The sequence below is a fragment of the Symphalangus syndactylus genome, chromosome 2, assembly GCF_028878055.3.
Source record: "Symphalangus syndactylus isolate Jambi chromosome 2, NHGRI_mSymSyn1-v2.1_pri, whole genome shotgun sequence".
Classification (NCBI taxonomy): Eukaryota; Metazoa; Chordata; class Mammalia; order Primates; family Hylobatidae; genus Symphalangus; species Symphalangus syndactylus.
Window position 1 is genome coordinate 89,161,745 of NC_072424.2, and position 26,876 is coordinate 89,188,620.

General features: G+C 39.7%; 1 protein-coding gene across 7 annotated transcripts in view; it reads right to left on the reverse strand.

Annotated features, from left to right (window-relative positions):
* Positions 1-753: 753 nt before the first annotated feature.
* The window catches only part of REV3L (REV3 like, DNA directed polymerase zeta catalytic subunit), a 186,778-nt gene continuing 160,655 nt past the window's right edge, over positions 754-26,876 (reverse strand). For all 7 annotated transcript variants that reach the window (XM_063630973.1, XM_063630980.1, XM_063630964.1 and 4 more), the window contains 7 exons: positions 23,076-23,185; positions 15,707-15,821; positions 13,805-13,942; positions 11,540-11,730; positions 10,338-10,584; positions 7,860-8,069; positions 754-1,884 (listed from right to left, as the gene is read on the reverse strand). In XM_063630973.1, coding sequence (XP_063487043.1) covers positions 1,744-1,884; positions 7,860-8,069; positions 10,338-10,584; positions 11,540-11,730; positions 13,805-13,942; positions 15,707-15,821; positions 23,076-23,185 — 1,152 coding nt within the window. In that variant the 3' untranslated portion in view covers positions 754-1,743. The remainder of the gene's footprint in view (positions 1,885-7,859; positions 8,070-10,337; positions 10,585-11,539; positions 11,731-13,804; positions 13,943-15,706; positions 15,822-23,075; positions 23,186-26,876) is intronic.

Here is a 26,876-nt window from a genome sequence, read left to right on the forward strand (position 1 = left end):
ATGAGCATTTCTTCATGTGTTTTTTGGCTGCATAAATGTCTTCTTTTGAGAAGTGTCTGTTCATGTCCTTTGCCCATTTTTTGATGGGGTTGTTTTTTTCTTGTAAATTTGTTTGAGTTCATTGTAGATTCTGGATATTAGCCCTTTGTCAGATGAGTAGGTTGCAAAAATTTTCTCCCATTCTGTAGGTTGCCTGTTCACTCTGATGGTAGTTTCTTTTGCTGTGCAGAAGCTCTTTAGTTTAATGAGATCCCATTTGTCGATTTTGGCTTTTGTTGTCATTGCTTTTGGTGTTTTAGACATGAAGTCCTTGCCCACGCCTATGTCCTGAATGGTATTGCCTAGGTTTTCTTGTAGGATTTTAATGGTTTTAGGTTTTTATTTTATCTCTCTCTTCTAAAATAACTTTTTTCTATTGAAGAAAATAAGCATATAGAGATTGGCATTAAAGTTTTTAAGAATATAGTTTTTGCTTTCCCAGTAATTTAATTATATCAAAATGAAAATGAACACTGAAGATCTACTAACAAGTACACTCTTAAAACTCTCTAAAAGGATGACTGCTAAATTTTCCCATTTTTGCTGCCTTTTTTGTTTTGTTTTGTTTTAACCCTGAAGTTTTGGTAAGGAAATTGCAGTATGTCAAACAAACAGGATATAAAAAATGTGTTAAATTTACTTCATTAAAACTCAGAAAAGGCTAGGGTAAGATGTAACCAATGCAGGCTTATAAAAAAGATGAAGTCACACTGCTATATTTTATATTTTATTCAATTTTAATATGGTTTCCATTATTAACTTTTAAAACAAAATGATTTCCAGTTTAAAAAACAATGCACTGACCACATAATTCCTTTTGTATTTTACACAGTTATACAAATATTCTAAATACACATTTTGTGTTCAAGATGATGGCAAATAAGATTAACTGTACACTACATAAGGAAAGAAAATATTTTAAGCATATGTAGAAGCAATAGAAATGTCGTCTATACAAAACAAGCAAATGGAATAAAATTTTTTATTTTTAAAGTATTGCAACAGGCCCACAGGTTTGTAACAAAAATGTCTTTGCACAGTTCCTCACAATGCCCCATTAATAGCTAAAGCAAGACAGCATTTTTTAAAAAATAATGTTTCAAAATGCTACACATGGTACTACTGTTTGCACAGTTTGATCAAAATAACGATCTACTTTGAGTCAAGCAAAACCTAGAGGAAATATACCAAACAACTTGAAAATCATTTGTATAAAAGTCATTGCACATTATTTTACTCAGTTGTTTGAAAAGTAAAAAAGTGTATTTACAAAATATTTTGCAGTCAAAATTATAAAGTGAATGGATATCTCGAAGTAACACGTCTTGATACAGACAGTTCAAGGAAAACACACAAATGGTTTTTCTTTAAGAGGTTTTCAGTGCTCCTTCCACTGGGAAGTAAACATGATCTACTCAAATGAATTTACAAGATGGTACACATACTGGAGCAAATCCAACACCTGCATTATGAAACAATGTTTAAAAGGTGACAGAATGAGGAATTTGTACATTGTAGGAAGCGAGCTGTTCAGAGATCAACAAGTACATTTTAATTCGGTTAGCATAGAAGTCTTCATAGTCTTCAGATAACAGATAGACAGTGAACATCCTTGACTCGATGAAAGTTAAAAAGCACCATGCACAACAGTTTAGTGGTAAACACTGAAAAAAATAGCACCTGTAATTCTGTGATACTGACAATTTAAAACTGGTCTAATAATTGCCGGAGATATGGTGCCTTGGACAATTCTCTATTTACTCGGGAGAGTTTGAAAAGTACTGGGCAGTTCAGAGAAACACACGGGATGTGTCGATCAAAGCAACCTGTACAGTTCTTGCATATCTGAAAGCATAAGAGAAATAACAGGAAAGTTTTTATGCACGTATGCAAACAACAAATTTTTATAATCCCTACTTTCTAGACTACTACAGATTACTGGCAGACATACATTATAGAAACTTTCATTAATTTTAATCTCTTAGAAGCCTAAACTACCCTATGTTGAGACATTTCTAAAGGATATTATTTTGTAAAGATACAAATTTCCCTAAGGATTCATTTAATTCCTAAGATTAACTTTCATTTACAATGGAATACTATTACAATCTACATAAGCTACCCAATTACCAAAGAATGTCTCTTAAATGAACTATAAACGCGATTTTTTTTCAAATTACTTAGACTATATTCTCATATGCCAATCATAAAAAAGTTATTTTCTTATTCCAGAAGAGAAAAGCCAGTATAAAAAAAAAAAATCAAATGATGTGAATTTGAAAGTAGTGGTGCAGACCAGTGGTTCTTAACCCTGGCTAACAATGAGCTTAAAAATAAACAAATGCCCCATCCCAGACTCATAATGAGTCAGAATCTCTGGGCATGAAAGCCTAAGAATCTGTACTTAAGGCTTCCCAGATGATTTGGATGTATAATAAGATCTGATCTTAAGGAAAATCATAAATCATAAGGCAGTTTTTAAAAAGAGAAGCATTATAATGTTTTACACAATGATCAGATTTTTAAAAATACTTAAAAGTCTCAAGTTGCATATACAGTTAAAAAAAGATTATAAAACATGAAGAACATAAATTAAAAAGGATGCCAGTGAAGACTCCAAAGGTTAAGAAAATGCAGGCCGACTTTCACCTGAATAGCATAGACAAGTGATTTTAAAAAAGCGATACCAAATGGCAACAACTAAAAGAGAAATCAAATACGCTCTAGTGAATTCTTTGATCTATATTTATCAAAGGGTTTCAGTTTCAGAGATGGCTCACAGGCCAGTGAATTTTTGTTCTTTGCCCCAGTTATCTTCCAGTTAACCGAAGGGCACACTTTTTCTAAGTAGACTGGTTACTGTATCCAATATTATGATATTGTCACAAGCAGACTGCTTAGAAACATGTGCTTCAGTGTGCTCCATGAAGACTGAGTACGCTGTTCTACGATGAAGCCTTTGCTAATTAGATCTCTGCCAAGAGACTCAAATCTATTCCCAAATATAGAATTTCTGTATTACAGCTCTATGAATTGCAGTTACATTCAGGTGCCAGGACAAACTGATAAATATTTAAGCTCTTTCTGTGCTTGTCTGATAAATAAGCCAGGATGGAATTACTTGACTCACTAAATTTAACTCAGTGTTCAGTTTCAAGATCTTTTACTGGTGGTTTAAACCCTGAGCATTATAGCTTGATTCAGGCTTACATTTAAAACTTTAAGTGCCCCAACCTGGACATCTACTTTGTAGCGCATAGGGAGGCAGGCACTTAAAAAATATCTGCTTTAATCTTTATTCTTTTTACTATCCTTTGGCTTTCTTGCTTAAAAAAAATTTAGTCAAGGCTGGGCACAGTGGCTCATGCCTGTAATCCTAGTACTTTGGGAGGCGGAGAGGCAGGTGGATCACCTGAGGTCAGGAGTTTGAGACCAGCCTGGCCAACATGGTGAAACTGTCTCCACTAAAAATACAAGAATTAGCTGGGCGTGGTGGTGCACGCCTGTAATCCCAGCTACTCGGGAGGCTGAGGCAGGAGAATTGCTTGAACCCAGGAGGCAGAGGTTGCAGTGAGCCAAGATCGTACCACTACACTCCAGCCTGGGCAACAGAGTGAGACTCTGTCTCAAAAAAAATTTTTCAGTCAGATGCTTACTTCATTTGCTTTCATTCCTTCATGTTTATGATTAACAGTGTTAAGGTGATGAATTTTTCTCTGAGATCTGCCATCTAGAATCTGATTTGCAGTGTTTTCATTTTGTTTAACAGAATTTACAAGGGGAAGGATCACTTTGTTAGTTTGTAATTAATTACCATTTTATAGCATTGTATTACATTCATTTGTAATATTTCTACTTTTTGAAATGTATTGAGGCTTTCTTTTCTTTCCATTTCTTTTCTTTTCTTTTTTTTTTTTTTTTTTTTGAGATGGAGTCTCATTCTGTTGCCCAGGCTGGAGTGCAGTGGCATGATCTCAGTTCACTGCAACCTCTGCCTCCCAGGTTCAAGCGATTCTCCTGCCTCAGCCTCCTTAGTAGCTGGGATTGTGGGTGCCTGCCACCATGCCTAGCTAATTTTAAATTTTAATTTTTATTATTTTATTTTTAATTTATTATTTTTGAAATGGAGTCTCACTCTGTTGCCCAGGCTGGAGTGCAGTGGCATAATCTCAGCTCACTGTAACCTCTGCCTCCCTGGCTCAAGCGATTCTCCTACCTCAGCCTCCCAAGTAGCTGGGATTATAGGTGCCTGCCATCGTACCCTGCTAATTTTTATATTTTTAGTAGAGATGGGGTTTTGCCATGTTGGCCAGGCTGGTCTCGAACTCCTGACCTCAAGTGATTCTCCTGCCTCGGCCTCCCAAAGTGCTGGGATTATAGGCGTGAGCCACGATGCCCAGCCGAGGCTTTTTTTTTTTCACAGACTATGACTTTTTTTTTTTTTAGATGGAGTCTTGCTCTGTCACCCAGGCTGGAGTTCAGCGGCGTGATCTCGGCTCACTGCAGCCTCTGCCTCCTGGGTTCAAGTGATTTTCCTGCCTCAGCCTCCTGCATAGTTGGGAGTACAAGGCTCGTGCCACCATGCCTGGCTAATTTTTGTATTTTTTAGTAGAGTTGGGGTTTCTCCATGTTGGCCAAACGTTTCAAACTCCTGACCTCAGGTGATCTACCTGCCTTGGCCTCCCAAAGTGGGATTACAGGCATGAGCCACCACGCCTGGCCAGATAATGGCCATTTTTAAAACATTCTAGAAACAAGAAGTACATTTTTTGGTACTGGGTTACAGAGTTTGATATATAATCACAAGGTCTGACTTATAATGTTTACAATTTCCGTAATTTCATTTATTTCTGATCACTTGATTGGTCTTAGATTGAGAATGATGTAAAATCTCCTGTTTGTTTGGATGTGTTTCTGATTCTCATCACATCTCTAGTAATTTCTGCTTCATTAAAAATTTCTACAAATTAGTGCATAGGAGACATTCATTTGAACGTTCTTGAAAAACACCTCAAATTAAAATAGCTCTTGAAAGATGACAAACCATCAGTATTTATAAATAGCATCGCGCTTTTTTTCTTTTTTTGATCCAAGGGTATACATGTAGGTTTGTTACATGGGTATACTGTATGATGTTGAGGTTTGAGCTTCTAATGATCCTGTTGTCCATGCAGTAAATGTAGTACGTGACAGGTGGTTTTTCAACTTTTCCTCTCCCCACCCCCCTTTTGGAATCCCTAGTGTTCATCATTCCCATCTTTATGTCCATGAGTACCCAATGTTCATTATATGTGAGAACTTATATGTGAGAACATGCAGTATTTGGTTTTCTGTTTTTGCATTAATTTGCTTAGGATAATGGCCCCAGCTGCATCCATGTTGTTACAAAGGACATGATTTTTTTTTTTTTTTTTTTTGAGACAGAGTTTCACTCTTGTTGCCCAGGCTGGAGTGCAATGCTGCAATCTCAGCTCACTGCAACCTCTGCCTCCCAGGTTGATTCTCCTGCCTCACCCTCCTGAGTAGCTGAGATTACAGGCATGTGCCACCATGCCCGGCTAATTTTGTATTTTTAGTAGAGATGGGGTTTCTCCATATTGGTCAGGCTGGTCTTGAACTCCTGACCTCAGGTGATCTGCCCGCCTTGGTATCTCAAAGTGCTGGGATGTATAGGCATGAGCCACCATGCCTGGCCGATTTTATTCTCTTTTTATGGCTGTGGCATCACTTTCTTTTAAACTGTATTTTTTATAAGAAATAAGATGGCCAGGCATTGTGGTTCATGCCCGTAATCCCAGCCCTTGGGCAGCTGAAGTGGGAGGATTGCTTGAGTCCAACAGTTTGAGACAAGCCTGGGCAACATAGTGAGACCCCATGTCTAAAAAAAAAAAAATTAAAAAATTAGTAAAACATGGTGGGATATGCCTGTAGTCCCAGCTACATGGGAGGCTGAGTTGAGAGGATCACTTGAGCCCAGGAGGTTGAGGCTGCAGTGAGCTGTGATCATGCCACTGCACTTCAGTCTGGGTGACAAAGTGAGACCCTGCCTCAAAAATAAAATAAAATAAAATATAAATAAATAAAAAGAAAAAAGAATGAACACCTGATGTTGAAGGAGGATGGGCTCTGGGTAAATTGATGGCCCCAAGTAGTGATGTGTTTGTCACTGAGTGCAGAAAAAACCTAAGAAAGTCTAGGAAAGGACCATACAGTCTGACCTTAGCAGAGCCCTGGAGGTCCTGCTCTCATTTAGGCTTCATACTAGGATCCAGCAAGGGAATTATAGTTCTATGAGAGTTGGCTGCTGCCATCAGGACAGAAGTCTATAAAATAAACAGAAGCTGGGAGCACCCAGTGACTTCAGTGGTTGTACTGACTAGAACCACAGAACTGGTACAAAATGGCTGAAAGTTGGTTGGTAATAACTCCAGTGATATATTCCTTCTTTAATCATGCATTAAGCAGGAACTTGTTCATTCATTCAATAAATATTTACAGACCAGCCCCATGGACTTGGCTATATGCTAGGCATAACTGACTTGACAGTGAAAGAACCGGGCCTCTGTCCTCACTGGCTTATTTGCTATTTAGTGAGGAGGACAGACAAACCCCAAATCACAGTAAAGCAGAGGGGATTAGGGCAGGAGCGTACTGCAGGGAAGGCTTCACCCAGTCCAGGGGTTTCAGCTGATTCCTCAGAAGATAGGGGGTGGGGTGGGATAGGTAGAGGAAAGTGTTCCTGGCAGAAGGAGCAGGGTGTTTAAAGGCCAGGAGGAGGCGGTGAGGGGCATTCACAGACCTAAGAGAAGTTCAGTATGGTATGGGTGGAGGTAGAGTGTGACAGAGAAGAGCAAGAAATGGTGACAGAGGGATAGCAGGTAGGGACAGAACGGAGATGACTTATCAACCATAATGAGTAATGATTTTATTGGGGGGTGCGAGGTGGCAAATTTTTCTTTAGATTTCATTCTTCAACTTACTTCGAGATGTTTGTTGTTTATTTCTGCTAGAATTCTCATACTTGAAAAATCATCCTTGCATTTTATATCTATATCCCAGCTCCGCCACTTAGCAGTGTAACATGCAAATCACTTAAACTCTCTGTCAGTTTACTCACCTGTAAAGGTGCCTAGAACAGTCTCTGGCACGCAGTATGACTCAATCATGCCATGAATCATCTATCTGGACTCACAGAATTATAAACCTTCCAAGTTTACTAGCAAGCAATTATCTAAGACAACTAGGTATTTTTCTTTAAAGAATGGTAAGCACTAGTAGGGCAATTGAGACTTTTCCTTTCTTCTTTTTAATACTGTAGATTGAGTATCCCTTCTTTGAAACGCTTAAGACCAGAAGTGTTTCAGATTTCAAATTTTTTCAGATTTTGGAATAAGTGCATTATACTTACTGGTTGAGTATCATTAATTTGAAAATCTGAACTCTGAAATGCTCTGATGAGCATTCCCTTTGAGAGTCATGTTGGTGCTCAAAAACTTTCAGTTTTGGGGCATTTTGAATTTTGATTTTTCTCAATTAGGGATGCTCAACCTGTATTATAAAAGAAATTGGATGGATGGCCATTCTTGTTGTAGCTATTAAGAAACACAACACACTATTCCATAAAAAAAAAACAAAAAATAAGTTATAAAACAGACCATTATTAATAGTTTGATATTTTTGAGATTTTTATGAAGTTTATCATTTAGACTCATTTCACTTTTCACACCAGTTTTGTATCTCACACTATAATTCAAGAGTGACTATATCTTCCTGTAAGATCAGACTGCTTGTGATTCCAGGCCTATGGAACAAAACTGTACCTTTACAAGTTGCTCCTGTTTACGTTCCAACTCCCGGATTTCTTGGTTGAGGATGACTGCAACATGCTGAGGTTGGCTCCGACATTTACTACAGATGCCATGCTGAGTTAGGTCATCACACACAGGACAGTGTAAAGTAGTAAAATATTGTGAAATAGTGCCTTTCCGCCCTTCAGGTTCACTTCGCGAGGAGCTGGTAGCTTTATGGATCTACAAAAACATCCATTCAGAAGTAAGTCTGAGTCAGCTTCACAGCAGAGCTGCTACTTTCATGCTAATTACAGGTTTACTCAGGCATTGATTCATTCTTTCATTAATTCACTCATTCAACAAATGTTGAGTAGCTACTATGTGCCAGGCACTGTTCCAGATACTGGAGCTACAGAAATGAATGAAGTCCTTGCTTTCATGGAACTTACATCTTAATATTATCAGATACATTTTTTTTAATTTAAGTTCTAGGGTGTGCGCAGGTTATATATGTATAAATGTGCCATGTTGGTTTGCTGCACCCATCAACTCATCATTTACATTAGGTATTTCTCCAAATGCTATCCCTACCCCAGCCCCCCACCCCCCGATAGGCCCTGGTGTGTGATGTTCTTGTTGTGTCCAAGTGTTCTCGTTGTTCAATTCCCACCTATGAGTGAGAATGGGCGGTGTTTGGTTTTCTGTCCTTGTGATAGTTTGCTGAGTGATGATTTCCAGCTTCATCCATGTCCCTGCAAAGGACATGAACTCATCCTTTTTTATGGCTGCACAGTATTCCATGGTGTATATGTGCCACATTTTCTTAATCCGGTCTATCACTGATGGACATATGGGTTGGTGCCAAGTCTTTGCTATTGTGAATAGTGCCACAATAAATCACTTTGTAAAAAAGTTATTAGGTTAGCCTCTTACAAACGTCATTGGGTTAACATTCTTGCTGGTGATGAACATTAGTAATAAAGAATCTGAGTTTCCTGCCTTAGAGCCAGGATATGTGCTCAGAACACTTACAGTAACATATAGGTGGGCAAGATCATCTAACACAAAGCCTATTTTATAATAAAGTGTTGAATATCTCATGGAATTTATTGAATACTGTACCAAAAACGAAGAACAGAATGGTTGTATGGGTACTTGAACTATGGTTTCTACTGAATGCATATCATTTTTGCACCATCGTTAAGTAGAAAAATCTTAAGTTGAACCATCGTAAGTTGGGGAACAACTATAATGCTATTTTACCACTGCAGTAATTCTTTACTCTGGTTTCTTCAGAGCTGTGTCTAGTGTGTCTAGATACTAAATCCTACACCTTTCTTAGACATTCATTTCGAAGGAATTTTTGGCTGTACATTTATTTTCTATTAACTGGCTTATTCTATGTTATTTTGTGGCTACCATTGAAATTGTTGTGGGATTTATTTTAATATTTCTGTAATTCGGCCAACTTGATAGAAGCTAGGAAGGTGTTTGTAGAATACTTAAACGTTTATCTTTTAGGAAACCAGGAGAGCATGACATCTTTGCCAGTTTAGGATAGAGGATCTGCTTTGCTCTCATAGTGAAACAGGAAAGGCTCCCTCGTTCCCCTCGCAGGGTGTGCGACAGGGGGGAATGGCTCGCTTCTTCAGTGCTCTGCTGCTCAAACCTCTAGGGGAGCATACAGATGGGCAGGTTGTGGGGCTCTGGCCCCATGGCAGTGTCTAGGGGTGAATGTTTACAGCTGAAGCCCCAGTGGGTGTGTGTTACAGGGTACTCTTTTAGTTTGCCGTCTATAGGCGGCTTGTGTTAACTAGCTCAGTTAGACCCTCTAGCTTGTCTCAAGGATGGAGGGCTTTCTGTATTCCGGGTTCTTGCCTTGGTGTACCAGAAGAATCCGATCACCCCATGGGCTAGGAGAATGAGTGCAACGTTTTATTGAGTGGAAGTAGCTCTCATCTGATGGTGGAATCAGAAGGGAGATGGTTTTCCCCTGGAGTTGGGCTGCTAGGTGGCCCCATCTCTTCTCCGACTGCCCCGGCCAAACTCCACCTTGTCCTGCTGGTCAATGGCCTGCCAGTGTGCCAGTGCCTCTCAGTGTGCTGCTCTGCTGGCGTGCTCCTCTTGACGACCAGCCGCTTGGGTCTTCCACCGATGTGTTCCTCACAATGTCCAGCCGCTTGTGTGTCTGCCCACTAGGGTCTCGGGTTTTTATAGGCCCAGGATTGGGGCGTGGCGGGCCAAGGTGGTCTTGGAAAATGGCAACATTTGGGCATGAAACCAGGAGTGCCTATCCTCACCTAGATCTGTGGGGGGTGGAGCCCTAGCCAGGGACCCACCTTTCTCTACCCAGCACTTCCCCTCCCGCTTTCTGTATCATTTTACGGGACCACACTCTTCCCCTCCCAGCACTCCTGTATCAATAGCACATAAAACCTTTAGTTCTACTGAAAATTTGGAGTGAAATCTCTCCATGGTTAGAGCACATGTACTATTTGGTAAGCTTACCCTTGGTAATTCATGGTACCACCTGAAGACATCAATACCAATAAGTGAGAAGATTCTTGCCAAGGGTGGAAGGATTTGCTTGGTAATATAGTAAGTGGCATTCAGTCTCAGAGTTGGGTCCTGCAGGACTTCCACTGGGCGCCTTACAAGCTGGATAAGTGGTACTCCGGGGGTCCCATAAATGATGACGTATGGCACTCGCTCCCCAACCTGAGGCTCAGAGCGCCGGTCATAAGTCAGCATTTTCCTATTCAAATCCAAAGAAAAAAACCACACCCAAATACTGTCATGGAAGCCATCTTTCTCACAAATTAAGTAAGAAACAATAATAAAACAATGAAAAAACTACAAAAGACACTTTCAAAACAGAATTACTATTTCTTTGAGAATAATATACATTTTGCTTAGTTGACACCAAGTGTAGATATCCTACAAGAGTTTAAAAATTACTCCGTAAATCATTGTTACCTGGAAAATAATGAGTTGGTAGATATTAACTAGCTTAAGATGTACTTTAGGTGGGAGTGGTGGCTCATGCCTGTAATTCCAGCACTTTGGGAGGCCAAGGATCGCCTGAGCCCAGGAGTTTGAGACCAGCTTGGGCAACATAGTGAGACCCCATCTCCACAAAAAAATTAGCCACCATAATGGTGCACACCTGTTATCCCAGCTACTTGGGAGGCTGATGTGGGAGGATCGCTTGAGCCTGGGAGGTCAAGGCTGCAGTGAGCTGTGATTGCACCACTGCTTTCCAGCCTGGGCAACAGAGTGAGACCCTGCCTCCAGGGGCAGGAAAAAAGATGTATTTTATCCCCTAAGAATGAGAACTAACTATCATAAATCTATCATGAAAGATAAGAGAAAATTTACCAGGTTAAACTATCTGATTCCAGAATGACACCATCTAAATGCTTTGGTAGAACAGTATTAAGGACTACCTAGTGATTTTGATGTGGGAAAAACAAATGGTTCAAGCACTGTGTCACAATTTCTTTGCATAAGTTTCTGAAAGAAAGCCCAAAAGAGGTTTCCTCTTCACACCTTACAAAGTATGAGGGAGTATTCACTAACTTTCAGTGAGGCTTCATGTGCGCAGGTAAAGAAACAATTGTGTGTCTGTGTCTATGGACTGTCTTTTCATTTACTCTAGACCTATGCAGAATCTCAGGACTATCCTGGCAAGGTACTGAGGGTATCATTACCTTGTAAGTTCAAGGGCTGGCACACAAGCTCCTGGTTTATAAGAAAAACTTCCTCTGTATTCCTTGGCAAAGATAAAGTCTTGTATGCTGGCCTTTCCTTCCAGAAGCTTCATACATTGTCGCTGAACATACTGTTTAATTAGACTTATATCTCTCGTTTCAAATAGCAGCTTTAGAGAACGCTCAAGTATCTTAAAACAAAAAAGATATGCAAGTAAAGATAAAATATCTCCTAGTATGTTTCATCATTGTTATTACACTTTCAATTATGTAACTACTGGGTAACCTGCTAACCTACCTAAATAATCTGTTACTTACAATGATGGGATAATAAAATTATTAAAAATTGAAAGTTATTTGAGACTTTATAGAGCTTGCTATTTCTAAAAATAGAATATCATGTAGTTTAAGGAAAATCATGTGGAATGTCATGCAGATTAACATTTGCTATGTGATACGCAACATAAAACATGTTTTTTTTTTTTTAATAGTCAAAGCCTCTAGGTACAAGAAACCAGACACGATTTCATGTATTGTTTTTTTATTTACCAGTATAGAAAGGGTCCTGATTCAGTCACAGGAAGCACAGAGAAGTTTAAAGATCACCAGGCAGTCAAATCAAAATCAGCCTTTTTGACTTTTTATAGTGTTGATAAATAATGATGACAGAATTTTCTGTGTTGGAAATTTCTACTAGGAAATAACCAGCATGCAGTGGATTTATGTAAGATTAATTTTTTTTTTTTTTTTGAGACGGAGTCTTGCTCTGTCGCTCAGGCTGGAGTGCAATGGCATGCTCTCGGCTCACTGCAACCTCTCCCTCCCGGGTTCAAGCGATTCTCCTGCCTCAGCCTCCCGAGTAGCTGGGACTACAGGCGTGTGCCACCACGCCCGGCTAATTTTTTGTTTTAGTAGAGACGGGGTTTCACCGTGTTAACCAGGAATGGTCTCGATCTCCTGACCTCATGATCCGCCCGCCTCGGCCTCCCAAAGTGCTGGGATTATAGGCGTGAGCCACCATGCCCGGCCAAGTAGATTAAGTTAGTTCTAGGTGAAAGCTCTGTGTCTTATTCTGAATACTGGAACCAATGGATATTTATACAATAAGCTTATTAATTTAGCTTGAGTACAGTTCTGCCTACAGAGAAAGAAGGTACTGGATTATATCTCTTCCAGAAATAGTGCCGAAAAAATCCCAAATTCACATATTATATATATGACATAATATATTGATAATATTCAATCCACTATGCTTTTAATGCTCTCATCAAACAGTATATAGAATGCTATTCCCATTTATACCATTTATTTTTGTTTTGCTATAGAAGGAGTCTAGGCCCGAATAAAGAAAAAGCCAAAAAATATCATGGTTATTATGCTTGAGAAATTTGAGTAATTTATAGCTAATTGTTTGGAAATCTTCCTAATTTGTATTTGATAATCCAAATAAATGAAAGTTCAGTTAATCTGGCATGTATTATGTTACTTATGTAATCTCTCTGTTTCTATTTTATTTTGATGGAGTCTCACTCTCTTGCCCAGGCTGAGTGCAGTGTTATGATCTTGGCTGTCTGCAGCCTCCTCCTCCCGGGTTCAAGTGATTCTCACACCTCAGCCTCCCGAGTAGCGGGGATTACAGGCATGCACCCGGATAATTTTTGTATTTTTAGTAGAGATGGGGTTTCACTATGTTGGCCAGGCTGGTCTCAAACTCCTGACCTCAAGTGATCTGCCTGCCTTGGCCTCCCAAAGTGCTGGGATTACAGGCGTGAGCCACCACACCCAGTCTGTTTGTCTTGTTTATCCTGCTCTGCTTTCGGGAGCTGTTACACTATGACATATATGATCTCCAGGCAATAGGCAGGAAACTCTCATGTATTGCTTTTTAGTAATTTTTGATAAAACGTAAGGTATGGGAGGAAGTCAGAAACTTAAGGACTAAAATCAAATAAATTGTTTTTATTAGAAATAAAATTCTAGCTACTCAGGAGGCTAAGGCAGAAAGATTGCTTGAGCTCAGGAGGTCAAGGCTGCAGTGAGCCAGGATTGGACTACTGCACTCCAGCCTGGGTGACAAAGTGAGACAAACAAAAACAAGACACTACAAATAAAATTCTCAAAATTCATGTAGTTACTCCTATAGTTATATTAATTATATAGGCTATAGTTCCTTCACCTAGATGTATGTTTAAGGATAGTTACATTTTCACCAGATACTTTAGCCACTTATTTCTTACAGATGAAGACAAGATAGATAAAACTTACCTTAGAAACAGCAGGGCAGGAATCTCTTCTGACTGTTTCTATTCCTTTTGCATCAAATACCGGGTCCTTCTGATCCAGTGTTTCATACATGTAACCCACATACCTCTTTTTTGTTTGTAAAACACAGGGCAAATATACCTGTGGTAAAATTAATAAAATGCCTCTTAATAACCATTTTCCCCCACTAAGAATGTTTTATTTTTATGTCTTCGTGCTTTCTTTAATCAAATATCAACTATTAAAAAAATTCTATATATGACTTTGGGCCCAACAAATTCATGATATAACACGTGGGAGCAAAATGAATTGTCTTTAAGTTGTTACCACTTGCTCACTCCTTTTCTTGCACTATCAGTTTTGTTTATTTACTGAATAAAGTATAAACACTTCAGCTTGGCATTCAAGACAGTCTACAGTCTGGTCTCAACTTTATTTTTCCGGATCTATCTCCTGCTTCCCTGTATTTCCATACTGTGCTTTTCCAATTCCATACATGCCATTTTCTTCTGTGCAGAATGATTGCAGCCCCACGTCTGCCTACTGAAATTCTAACAATTTTTCAAGACACAGTTCATTGTTACTTCCTATATGGAGTCTCCCTATCCAGTCCAGGAGGACACAATTCCTCCTTTCCTTTGTGCTCTCACAGTGTTTAAGTGGACTATTCTCATCTTGCTTTCTGTTATGTTTATAACAAGAGACTACTTATATACATTCCTAACCTTTCCTTTTAGATTACTGGCTCTTAGAGGGCAGGACTGTGTCTTACACTTCTTCGTATTCCACACAGTTCCTAGGCTAAGTATCTTTTATACAGAAAGAAAGAAATACATATTTGATATCTAAAGGTAAGTGAAAAAGAGTTGAAAGTCCTTGTGGTAGACTTTGTTTTGCAAAGAAAGAATATATCTTCCATCCTATGTAGTCTTTTTACAATGTGACTTTGACATTCTTCCTATTAATAGTGGGGTCTAAGTTCACTCCCTTTAAATCTAGAGAGGCGTGTGACACTGTGTGACTTTGAGCCTGGGTCATAAACAAAGCAGCTTTTGTCTTTCTTTGGGACGTTCACACCTAGAACCCAACCCTCATGTTGTGAGGGAGAACAAGCAGCCCTGGTGAAAGGTCACTGGTAGGTGTTCTGGCTGATGTCCCAACTAGCAGCCAGCATCAACCACCAGACATGATGGTAAGCAAGCTTCAGATGGTTTCAACCCTTAGCTGCTGGTTGGGTTACCCCTAACCCCTAACGGTCTTCTCGAGGAACTAGACATTGTGCAGCAGAGAGAAGCCATTCCAGTTGCACCCTGTCTGCATTCCTGAGCCAGAAAATCTGTGAGCAGAATGAAATGCTGGCTGTTTTACACCATTAAGTTTGGGGTGATCTGTTACACAATAATAGTTACTGGAACAAAGTTTTCATTTCCTTACATAATTACTAAACAAATTTTGAGAAAATTATACAAAAGAGAAAATATTTAAATACTTTTTTTTTTTTAGAGACAGGGTCTTACTTTGTTCCCCAGGCTGGAGTGCACTGGTCAATCACAGTTCACTGTAACCTTGAATACCTGGGCTCAAGTGGTCCTCCCACTTCAGCCTCTGGAATAGCTGGGACTACAGGCATGTGCCACTATGCCTGGTTAACTTTTTAATTTTTGTAGAGATGGGGTGTGGCTATGTTGTCCAGGCTGATCTCAAACTCCTGGTCTCAAGCAACCCTCCTGCTTTGGCCTCCCGAAGTACCAGGTTTACAGACATGAGCCACTGCATGTGGCCCAAATTTAACACTTTAATAGACCCATATACTATTAGTGATTCTGAAAATGTACTGAACAAATCAGAGGTCTCTAGAAGGTATATGAATTTTATATGTGATTACTAATATTACATTCCTCTTACCTTTTCAAACTTCAATTTCACTGGTTTAGGATTGGTAGCAGTTACAGCTTCGGCAATTTCCTGACCAATCTTAAAAGACTGCTCCTTAGTGGCACCTTTCAGTAGCACAAACATACTAAGGGGATTAAAAATAAAGTAAGGTAATGAGGAAGTCATTGTAACAAAAATTTTATCAAGAGTAACTTTCCTGGCTATGACTCTAATGCCAAAGAACCCTTTCTCCTATTTACTCTTTAAAATGCTTCCTATGTAAGCTTTCCTGTTTTATTACTTTCCTTATGTACTCATGATATTTCTTGTTACAAATCTTTTAAGACATCCAATATTTCTAACACACAGATCAGCTCAGATATCCCAGTACTCAGGAAAGTCCTGGATCATCCCTGGACATTTAAGGCTTTGTATGGTACACAAGGGGTCACTAACCCCAAGCCCACAGACTGATACCAGTCAGTCTGTGATCAGTGGCAGATTAGTCAGATCAGTGGCAGCATTAGATTCTTATAGGAGCATGAACCCTATTGTGAACTGCGCACAAGTGAAGGATCTAGGTTGTGTGCACCTTATGAGAATCTAATGCCTAATGATCTGAGGTGGAACAGTTTCATCTCCAAACCACCTGGTCTGCAGAAAAATTGTCTTCCATGAAACCGATCCCTGGTGCTAAAAAGGTTGGGGACTGCTGTGGTCCAGGCACAGTGGCTCACACCTGTAATCCCAGTATTTTGGGAGTCCAAGGTGGTGGATCGTCTGAGGTCAGGAGTTTGAGACCAGCCTGACCAACATGGTGAAACCCCATCTCTACTAAAATATAAAAATTAGCCAGGCCTGGTGGCATGTGCCTATAATCCCAGCAACTTGGAAGGCTGAGGCAGGAGAATTGCTTGAGTCTGGGAGGCAGAGGTTGCAGTGAACTGAGATTATACTACTGCACTGCAGCTTAGGACTCCATCTAAAAAAAAAAAAAAAGGCTGGGGACCACTGTGGTACACAGTTAAGTCACAAAATAAGAGACTATGTGATTATAAGAAAATGGAAGATGTACTTGTGATATGGGAAAAGTTTCCTTAAGGCCAGAACCACTCAACTTAAAAAAGACAGACATTGGCTGGGCGTGGTGGCTCACACCTGTAATCCCAGCACTTTGGGAGGCTGAGGCGGGTGTATCACCTGAGGTCAAGATTTTGAGACCAGCCTGGCCAACATGGCAAAACCCCGTCTCTACTAAAGAAATACAAAAATTAGCTGGGGGAGGTGGTATGTGCCTGTAGTCCCAGCTACTTGGGAGGCTGAGGTGGGAGAATCGCTTGAACCCAGGAGGCAGAGGTTGCAGTGATCCGAGATTGCGCCATTGCACTCCAGTCTGGGTGACAGAGCGAGACTCCGTCTCAGAAAAAAAAAAAAAAGACAGACATATATTCTGTAATGTATGTTAACTGAAAAATAGTTAGAAAACATAAAAAGACACACGGAAGAAAATCAACATCTGTAATCATATCATATAGAAAAAAGACATTACAAACACTTTGTGTACATCCGTATATCTTTTCATTTGCTATAATGGATCATGTTACTTGGTAATGAATAATATTGAATTACATGAATAAAAAATACCAATACACAATATACTCAAAATACCAATACAAAATATACTCAAAAATAACTGACAAAATGCATTGGGCATCTTTTTTTCTATTTCAGTATATACTACAACCTGACCACCAACAGAAGTAATGGTTAATAAATATTTAAGTAAGATAGATTATAAAGTTCATCTTCACTTATATTTCTAGTGAAAAGCCATTAAATAGTGGAAATGGATGGTATCTTGAAACATGACTTTAAGATTCTTTTTTCTAGCCATATAAACCAATCTCTTATTTCTGAAGTGTTTTTATACTGGATTTTAAAATCCCATTTTGGATGGTTTCTTTGGAAGAAGTCCCTGCTAATACTGGAGACAGTACTTGCCTGAGAGCCTAATATGAAAAATTAAAAGAAACGAAAAAAGTAGTTTATTCAACTCTACTGAAAGTCTTTAAAATAAATATTGTCTCAATCTGAATTAATTTTAACATTCACTAAGGTAGAATAAAAATGCCTTAGTTAATTAGACCTTCAATCTAGGCTATACTTCGAACCATCTGAAGGTTTTTTTTAGTTTCTTTGTAGGCCATCTGATGCTCATTTATACCAATACTACCTTATTTTAATTTTTATTTTTTTAAGAGGCAGGGTCTCACTCTGTTACCGAAGCTGGAGTGCAGTGGCATAATCATGGCTCACTGCAGCCTCGACCTCCTTGTACTCCTTCACAAGAATTTTTCAGACTATTCCTGGCCCCAGGTTCAATACGTAAGACTTGCTTTCTGTTACTATAGGTTTTTTCCAAGAATTTTATATAAATGGGCTGGGTATAAATGGGATACAGGCTTTTGCCTGTAATCCCAGCAACTCTGGAGGCTGAAGTGGAGGACTACTTGAAGCCAGGAGTTTGAGATAGGCCTGGGCAATATAGTGAGACCCTGTCTCTAAGTAAATAAATAAAAATTTTATATAAATGAAACTACATAGTATGTACTCTTTTGTGTCCGTCTTCTTTCACTCAGCATATTTTGAGATTCATCCATGGTGTCAGAATAACAGCAACTTGTTGGTTTCCATTGTTGAGCAGTATTCCACTGTATGGATATACCACAATTTGCTTATCCAATCACTCACTGATAGACGTTTAGATATTTTGCAGTTTTGGACTATTACGAACAAAGCTCCAATGAAGAATCGTACACAAGTTTTTGTGTGGACATAGGTTTTCCTTTTTCTTTTTTTGAGATGGAGTCTTGCTGTCACCCAGGCTGGAGTGCAGTGGCGCAATCTTGGCTCACTGCAAGCTCCAACTCCCGAGTTCACACCATTCTCCTGCCTCAGCCTCCTGAGTAGCTGGGACTACAGGGGCCTGCCACTACGCCTGGCTAATTTTTTGTATTTTTAGTAGAGACAGGGTTTCACCGTGTTAGCCAGAATGGTCTCGATCTCCTGACATCATGATCTGCCCGCCTGAGCCTCCCAAAGTGCTGGGATTACAGGCGTGAGCCACTGACCGCGCCTGGCCAGGTTTTCTTTTTTCTAAGATAAGCATAAAGGAGTGGAATCGCTGGGTCATATGCTAAGTGTATGTTGAACTTCACATGCAACTGCCAACTGTTTTTATGAAAGATTATTATTCTTAAAAATGTTCAGATGCAATGATGAATGCAACATTTTTTTTTTGTTTTTTGAGATGGAGTTTTGCTCTTGTTGCCTAGGCTGGAGTGCGATGGCGCGATCTCAGCTCACCGCAACCTCTGCCTCCCAAGTCAAGCGATTCTCCTGCCTCAGCTTCCTGAGTAGCTGGGATTACAGGCATGCATGACCACGCCTGGCTAATTTTGTATTTTTAGTAGAGACGGGGTTTCTCCATGTTGGTCAGGCTGGTCTCGAACTCCCGACCTCAGGTGATCTGCCCAAAGTGCTGGGATTATAGGCATGAGCCACTGCGCCTGGCCGTATGCAACATTTAAAATAAGTGGACATACACATATTTCTATACAGTTTTATAATAGGCAAAACTAAGCTATGGTAATAAAAATCAGATAAGTGGTTGTCTAGGGCATGGAGTGAGGGTGAGGGATTCACTGTAAAGGGAGAATGAGAAAATTTTAGGGTGATAAAAAGTGTTCTATATCTTGACTGTCATGGTAGCTGGTAACTTGGGCCTATACATTTTTATATTTTATTACATATTATACATGTTGTTAAAAATTATAATTCCATAAAAATGATAAAGAAATAAAGGTACATATACTTTACATCTTAAAAGTTATTATTGGCTGGGTGTGGTGGCTCATGCCTGTAATCCTAGCACTTTGGGAGGCCAAGGTGGGTGGATCATGAGGTCAGGAGTTCAAGACCAGCCTGGCCAACATAGTGAAACCCCATCTCCACTAAAAATACAAAAATTAGCTGGGCATGGTGCATGCCTGTAGTCCCAGCTACTCGGGGGGCTAAGGCAGGAGAATGGTGTGAACCTGGGAGGCGGAGCTTGCAGTGAGCCGAGATCGCGTCACTGCACTGCACTGCACTCCAGCCTGGGCGGCAGAGTGAGACTCTGTCTCAGGGAAAAAAAAAGAAAAAGAGTTTCTACTAGGTTGCCAGGGGCTGGGAAAGGTACTGTGTATGTGTGGGGAGTGGGGATGGTTAATGGGTACAAAAATGTAGTTAGAATAAGACCTAGTATTTGATAGCACAACAGAGCAATTACAGTCAACAATAACTTATTGTACATTTAAAAATAACTAAAAGTTTAACTGGAATGTCACCATAATTGGAAGGTCATTTACCTTCATCTATCAGATTTCCTTCATTTTGATGATGAGGCAACTAAGCCTCAGAGACGCAAAATGACTTATTAATGGCTATGCCATCATCTAGGAGTATAGCTAGAAAGAGAATCCAGGTCTCCTCACTCTCAGTTGGGAACTCCTTTTTTTTTTTGTTTTTTTGAGACGGAGTTTTTCTCTTATTGCCCAGGCTGGAGTGCAGTGGCGTGATTTTGGCTCACTGCAACCTCCACTTCCTGCATTCAAGCGATTCTCCTGCCTCAGCCTCCTGAGTAGCTGGGATTATAGGCATGTACCACCACACCCAGCTAATTTTTTAAATAGTTTCATCACGTTGGCCAGGCTGGTCTTGAACTCCTGACCTCAGGTGATCCACTGCGTTGGCCTCCCAAAGTACAGGGATTACAGGTGTGATACAGGTGTGAGCCATTACACCTGGCCTTTTTTTTTTTTTTTTGAGATGGAGTTTCGCTCTTGTTGCCCAGGCTGGAGTGCAATGGCGCAACCTTGGCTCACCGCAACCTCGGCTCACCGCAACCTCTGCCTCCTGGGTTCCAGTGATTCTCCTGCCTCAGCCTCCCAAGTAACTGGGATTACAGGCATGCGCCACCACGCCCAGCTAATTTTGTATTTTTAGTAGAGATGGGGTTTCTCCATATGGTCAGGCTGGTCTCAAACTCCCGACCTCAGGTGATCCGCCTGCCTTGGCCTCCCAAAGTGCTGGGATTACAGGCGTGAGCCACTGTGCCCAGCCAGGAACTCTTATTCACTCCACCAAGCATTACCTATTATCCCAAGAGCAGTGTTTCTCAACCTTTTATCATTATTGTCCTTCCAAGGAAAAAAAACAAATTTAAATTATATTTAACAAGGCAAAGTAATTACTAAGGAGTAAAATATTGTTGGGTAGGACTGGGCGCTGTGGGGCCAAAAACTATGGTACTGACTTTTTTTTGTCCTCCTTCAAGAACTTACTTGTATTCTGCCAGGGTGACACTGTTGTGAATTGCCCTCATACAGACATCACTAAACATTTGGGTTTCTTGCTTTTGAGACAGGGTCTCATTCTGTCACCCAGGCTGGAGTGCAGTGGCATGATCATGGTTGACTACAGCCTTGAACTCCTGGGTTCAAGCGATCTTCCCACCTCACAGCCTCCTAAGTAGCTAGGAGTACAGGTGCACACCACGTCCGGCTAATTTTTTAATTTTTTGTAGAGACAGGGTTGCACTTTGTTGCCCAAGCTGGTCTTAAAACTTCTGGACTCAAGCAATCCACCTGCCTTGGCCTCCCAAAGTGCTAGGATTTCAAGCATGAGCCAGCATGCCTGGCCAATGTTTGTTGAATGTATCAGGTAGTGAATGGTGATCAAAAGTTTTAATGACATTGCAAGTAAATTTCCTTTGACTGGAATCATATAATAACTATAAAATCTGATGTAGAGAGAAAGCATGTCATTATGCTTTCTCTCTACATCAGAGAGAGAAAGCTAGGAATCAAAACACTGAATATCAATTTATGGCTCTTTACTGACTAGTTGCAAGATCTTAAATTTCTTATCTTAGGGAAATTTGTTCTTAATAAGCATACTTGAGGCACATTCTAAGCTCTCCCCTCCCCAAGTATGAAAACTGCTGGCCTAAATAATATCGAAATCCCATCCGGCTCTGACATTCTGTGAGTCTATTATTTTTTGTAGCCTGACTTCTTACAGATCTTAAAGGGTAAATAATATGACTACAATCAGAATCATGCTGACTTCTGGGTGTTGTCAACAACATGGATAGCCCCTGAATTAAAATCAGTAAGTTAAAGGACTAACATTTTTCCCTAAATATTTTTTAAGGAGTTCTGCTAACAAGTGCAGAATTTCTTTTAGTAACTCTTATTTTGCTAGAATACTCAGCAGAAGTAGTTTCATAGAACAGTAAAATAACCAAAGCCAAACTAAGAAGTGGCTTTTGATGAGGAACAGGAGAGAATATGGATAATTAGGGCCTGGATAATTTGAAACTATCCCCACCTGCTGGTAATGAAACAGCTGCTCTATAAGGCAAGGTCTCATTCAGCATTAATATGATTATGCTGTCTGAACATTTTAAAGAACTGGGTAAGATTAAATGCTGTTCAAAGATTACTTATAAACTATTTAATGATCAGAAGCATTATCTCCTATTGCTCTGTTGGACTGTAAAGAGATCAGAGGTCTTGATGCAAGTGCTCTTAGCATGATCACACTGTGAATCTACGTCCCCAATATGGAAAAAATTTCACTGTAAGAAATTTGAATAGTGCCTACATTCTAGAAGAATTTCAATAAGCCATGCAAAAAAGATGTTACATAAATAACTGAAACCTGAAAAATATCACAGCAAGCAAGGAAGCATGCAAGCTGGTGTTAATAACTTACATTATTAATAATGTGCCTTCAAATGCAGGCACATTATTTGCCAATCCATAAATAATAGGCTTGAGGAAGTCTGCGGACCCTCTGGAATCAAATGGAAAACTGTATTTGCCTATATGCACTTCTCTTAGAAGGTCAACATATTCTGGGGCTGAGTGGTAAGTTAACCACTCACAGTTCTGGCAACTGTCCTTCAAAAACAGTTTAATTATTTTAAGATATACACTTAAATTCAGAGAGTTACAGCTATATTAGAGGAATTATTCACATTAAAAGTAGTTTCTTTAAATAAACTAGACTCCTGCGTACACAGTTAGTTTACAGATCACTATCTACTTGGCTTAGAGCTACCTGGAGGGAAGCCATAGGTATCTTCAGTTTGTGGCTCAGGACACAAACTGTCTCTTACCATCCTATCTGGTAAATCAGGATCTGTGTTAACTCTGATCATGAGATCGTAAGGACTGGAAAGGACTCAGACAGAACTCTATTTTTAGAAAAGATTCCCTTAAGCCATTTTAAACACTGAAATGAAGATCTGGAGAGATGCAAAAAGACAACTACAAAACCAAAAACCCATTACCTGTCAGTATCGCCATATACAACCCTAGCCCCCCATTTCTTGGTGTCATTCACCAGTTTAATAGCTCGTTCCAAGGTCTCTCTGGCTTTGTGAACAATACTATCGCCAACCTGTTGGTACAAACACATTGGAAATAATTTCTTAACATAGCTCAGTATAAGTCAACAGACTTTAACATATAATACATTTAATTACTAAATATTTCCAGAAATGAGAAAAGAACGTAAAAAAGAAATCAAAATAGCCATCGGTATCATTCTTTCTACAAGTACTCAAGAAGAAACTGAGGTGAAGAATTTGAAAGAACCAATCAATATACAAACTTGTCTTTGAGTGTAACAGTAAGTGAACTGCACTTGTTATAAGGTACACAGCTACACCGGATTCTTGGAAGAATAATCCTTCTTTATTCAAGAACTTTTTTTTTTTTTTCTTTTTGAGGAGTCTCACTGTCACCCAGGCTGGAGTGCAGTGGCACAATCTTGGCTCACTGCAACCTCTGCCTCCTGGGTTCAAGCGATTCTCCTGCCTCAGCCTCCTGAGTAGCTGGGACTACAGGTGCACGCCACCACACCCAGAGAATTTTTGTATTTTTTAGTAGAGATGGGGTTTCACCATATTGGCCAGGCTAGTCTCGAACTCCTGATTTCGTGATCCGCCCACCTTGGCCTCCCAAAGTACTGGGATTATAGGTGTGAGCCACCGTGCCTGACCTATTCAGCTTTCTTACGTGCCCTTACAACTCATTAGGCAGAAAAGCACTCTTTGTGGGTGCATGAGTATATGTACGTGTATCTCTCAAAATTTTTCTGTTGAAGTGTTGATGATAATGTCTTTCAATATCATTAAAGTTAATGCTGAACTTCAATCTTGTGACTAGTTATACAAGGAAAAATGTATCTAATTATATGATGGGAAATATATTAAAACTGTTCAATTTAAATTAAATAGGTAGATATATATCTAGGAAGGTTTTACTCATTGGTGATTAGTGAATTTTAACAGTGACCACAGCATGAGTTTACAAAACAAAAAGATGCTGGGCCTTGACAAATATGAGAAGCATGCTAATGAGATTTTACAGTTAAGTAAATTAAGGAGACTATATAACAATGCTGGTTTTTTTTGTTTTTTTGTTTTTTTTTTGAGACGGAGTCTCGCTCTGTCACCCAGCTGGAGTGCAGTGGCGCGATCTCGGCTCACTGCAAGCTCCGCCTCCCGGGTTCATGCCATTCTCCTGCCTCAGCCTCTCCGAGTAGCTGGGACTACAGGCACCCGCCACCACGCCCGGCTAATTTTTTTTTGTATTTTTAGTAGAGATGGGGTTTCACCGTGGTCTCGATCTCCTGACCTGGTGATCCGCCCGCCTCGGCCTCCCAAAGTGCTGGGATTACAAGCGTGAGCCACCGCGCCCGGCCAACAATGCTGTTTTATTTATTAAACTCATTAAAGCTAAGAGGGAAAAACTGCCATTCAACATAAAACATAAATGGAGCATTCCTTTTGCAATTTTAAAACGCAAACTGCACATTTTTGTTTTTTTCTGTTAAGAAGCAAGCAATAGCAATAATGATCCTTCTCCCTTTACTGTAAAATTTGAATTACTAAATGTAGGATTGAATAGTATTTAAAAGGCTGTTTAAAGTTGCATTACAAAGGACATATTAAGTATATGAACAAAGGAACAAATAATAAAACTGGTAGTAGAAACGAGTTGGGATTTATTTATTTATTCTGATTTATTTATTTTGAGACAGAGTCTCGTTCTGTCGCTCAGGCTGGAGTGTAGTGGTGTGAGCTTGGCTCACTGCAACCTCTGCCTCCTGGGTTCAAGCAATTCTCGTGCTTCAGTCTCCCGAATAGCTGGGATTACAGGCGTGTGCCACCATGCCCAGCTATTTTTCGTATTTTTAGTAGACAGGGTTTTGCCATGATGGCCAGGCTGGTCTTGAACTCCTGGCCTCAAATGATCCACCTGCCTCAGCCTCCCAAAGTGTTGGAATTACAGGTGTGAGCGACCATGCCTGGCCTTGGGTTTTAAATTAAGATTATGAATTCTGCTGAGACCTCTAGTACATTAGAAAATCTTGGGAATGTAAACTGTAACTTAATACATTACAAAAATCATGTTATCTAATGGAAACTCAAATTGAATAAAATGTTCTGTTACCTGCTGCCACTTTCAAACAAGGTCAACTTTTAAATATGTGGGGACAAAGAGCTGCATAAGCAAGCCATCTTAGTGTCAAAGTCAAATATACTTCTGAGATACATACTTACAAGTAAGTATATACTCGTACATATACATAGTGGTCTTAAATGTCTGCCTGATGCTCTTACTCTGACGCATTTAAGTTATACCCCAAAGAGTCAGAACTCTGCAGTTACCCCTGAAGACCATGTAATAAGAAGAATTCAGCAGCACTAGAGTGAGGGGGCAGCGGAAGAGGGAAGGAGAAGTAATTAAATTAACAGATACTGCTACTTTGTGCCAAGGTTCCTAACCTGAAAAGCATTATTTCAGTAAAGGAATAAGAGAGGATTTAAAAGAGGAAAAGAAATGGTTTCACAATTTAGGCCATGACTGGGGATGCTCAAAAGTCTTTTTTTTTTTTTTTTTTTTTTTGAGATGGAGCCTCGCTCTGTCGACCAGGCTGGAGTACAGTGGCGCAATCTCGGCTCACTGCAACCTCTGCCTCCCGGGTTCATGCCATTCTCCTGCCTCAGCCTCCCGAGTAGCTGGGACTACAGGCACCCGCCACTACGCCTGGCTAATTTTTTGTATTTTTAGTAGAGACAGGGTTTCACCGCGTTAGCCAGGATGGTCTTGATCTCCTGACCTCGTGATCCACCTGCCTCGGCCTCCCAAAGTGCTGGGATTACAGGCGTGAGCCACCGCACCCGGCCTCAAAAGTCTTAATAAAAACAAATTTTTTAAGTAAAAATTAATTCTCTGAAAAGATATAAAAAGGAAGAAATAAAGTTCAGACAATTTTTAAAAAGGCACAAATATACCTTTATCATAAACATGAATGACCAATAGTTTAGTAGAAAACTGTCAACATATAAAAATTTTAATTTATGAAGTAAGTCCAACTGAGACAGAGACATTAACCTTCACCATTAGCTACTTTATTCTCCATATTCTCTTCATAGGAATTTTTGCTTACAAAGTCTTGTCTTTCTCTATGATGGTATTGAGACAGACATTAACCTACAACTATTAGCTACATTTATTTATTCTCCATATTCTCCTTATATGCTTACAAAGTCTTATCTTTCTCTATGATAGTCCAGATCTAGCACTTTTTTGATTGTGTGTTCTCTGAAGGAAAGCAGGAGACCACAGTCAGTAATCTATTCGCCTCCCGCTTTTAAAAGCTTTCAATTATTCTGGATACATAACTGTTGTATATATACATATATGCGGTACATATGATGTACACAGGCAGACAATGTGTAATGATCAAATCAGGGTAACTGGGATATCCATCCCCTCAAGCATTTATCATTTATTTGTGTTAGACATTTCAATTCCATTCTTTTCGTTATTTAAAAATATACAATAAGTTGCTGTTCACTATAGTTACTCTACTGTGCTACTAAATACTTGATTTTATTCATTCTAATTGTATTTTTGTACTCATTAATCATTTCTACTTTATCTCCCTCCCTCCCCACCTCACTGCCTCTGGCAACCATCATTCTACTCTCTATCTCCATGAGTTCCTTTGTTTTTTTTAGTTTCCGTAAGAGTGAGAACATGTGATATTTGTCTTTCTCTGTCTGGCTTATTTCACT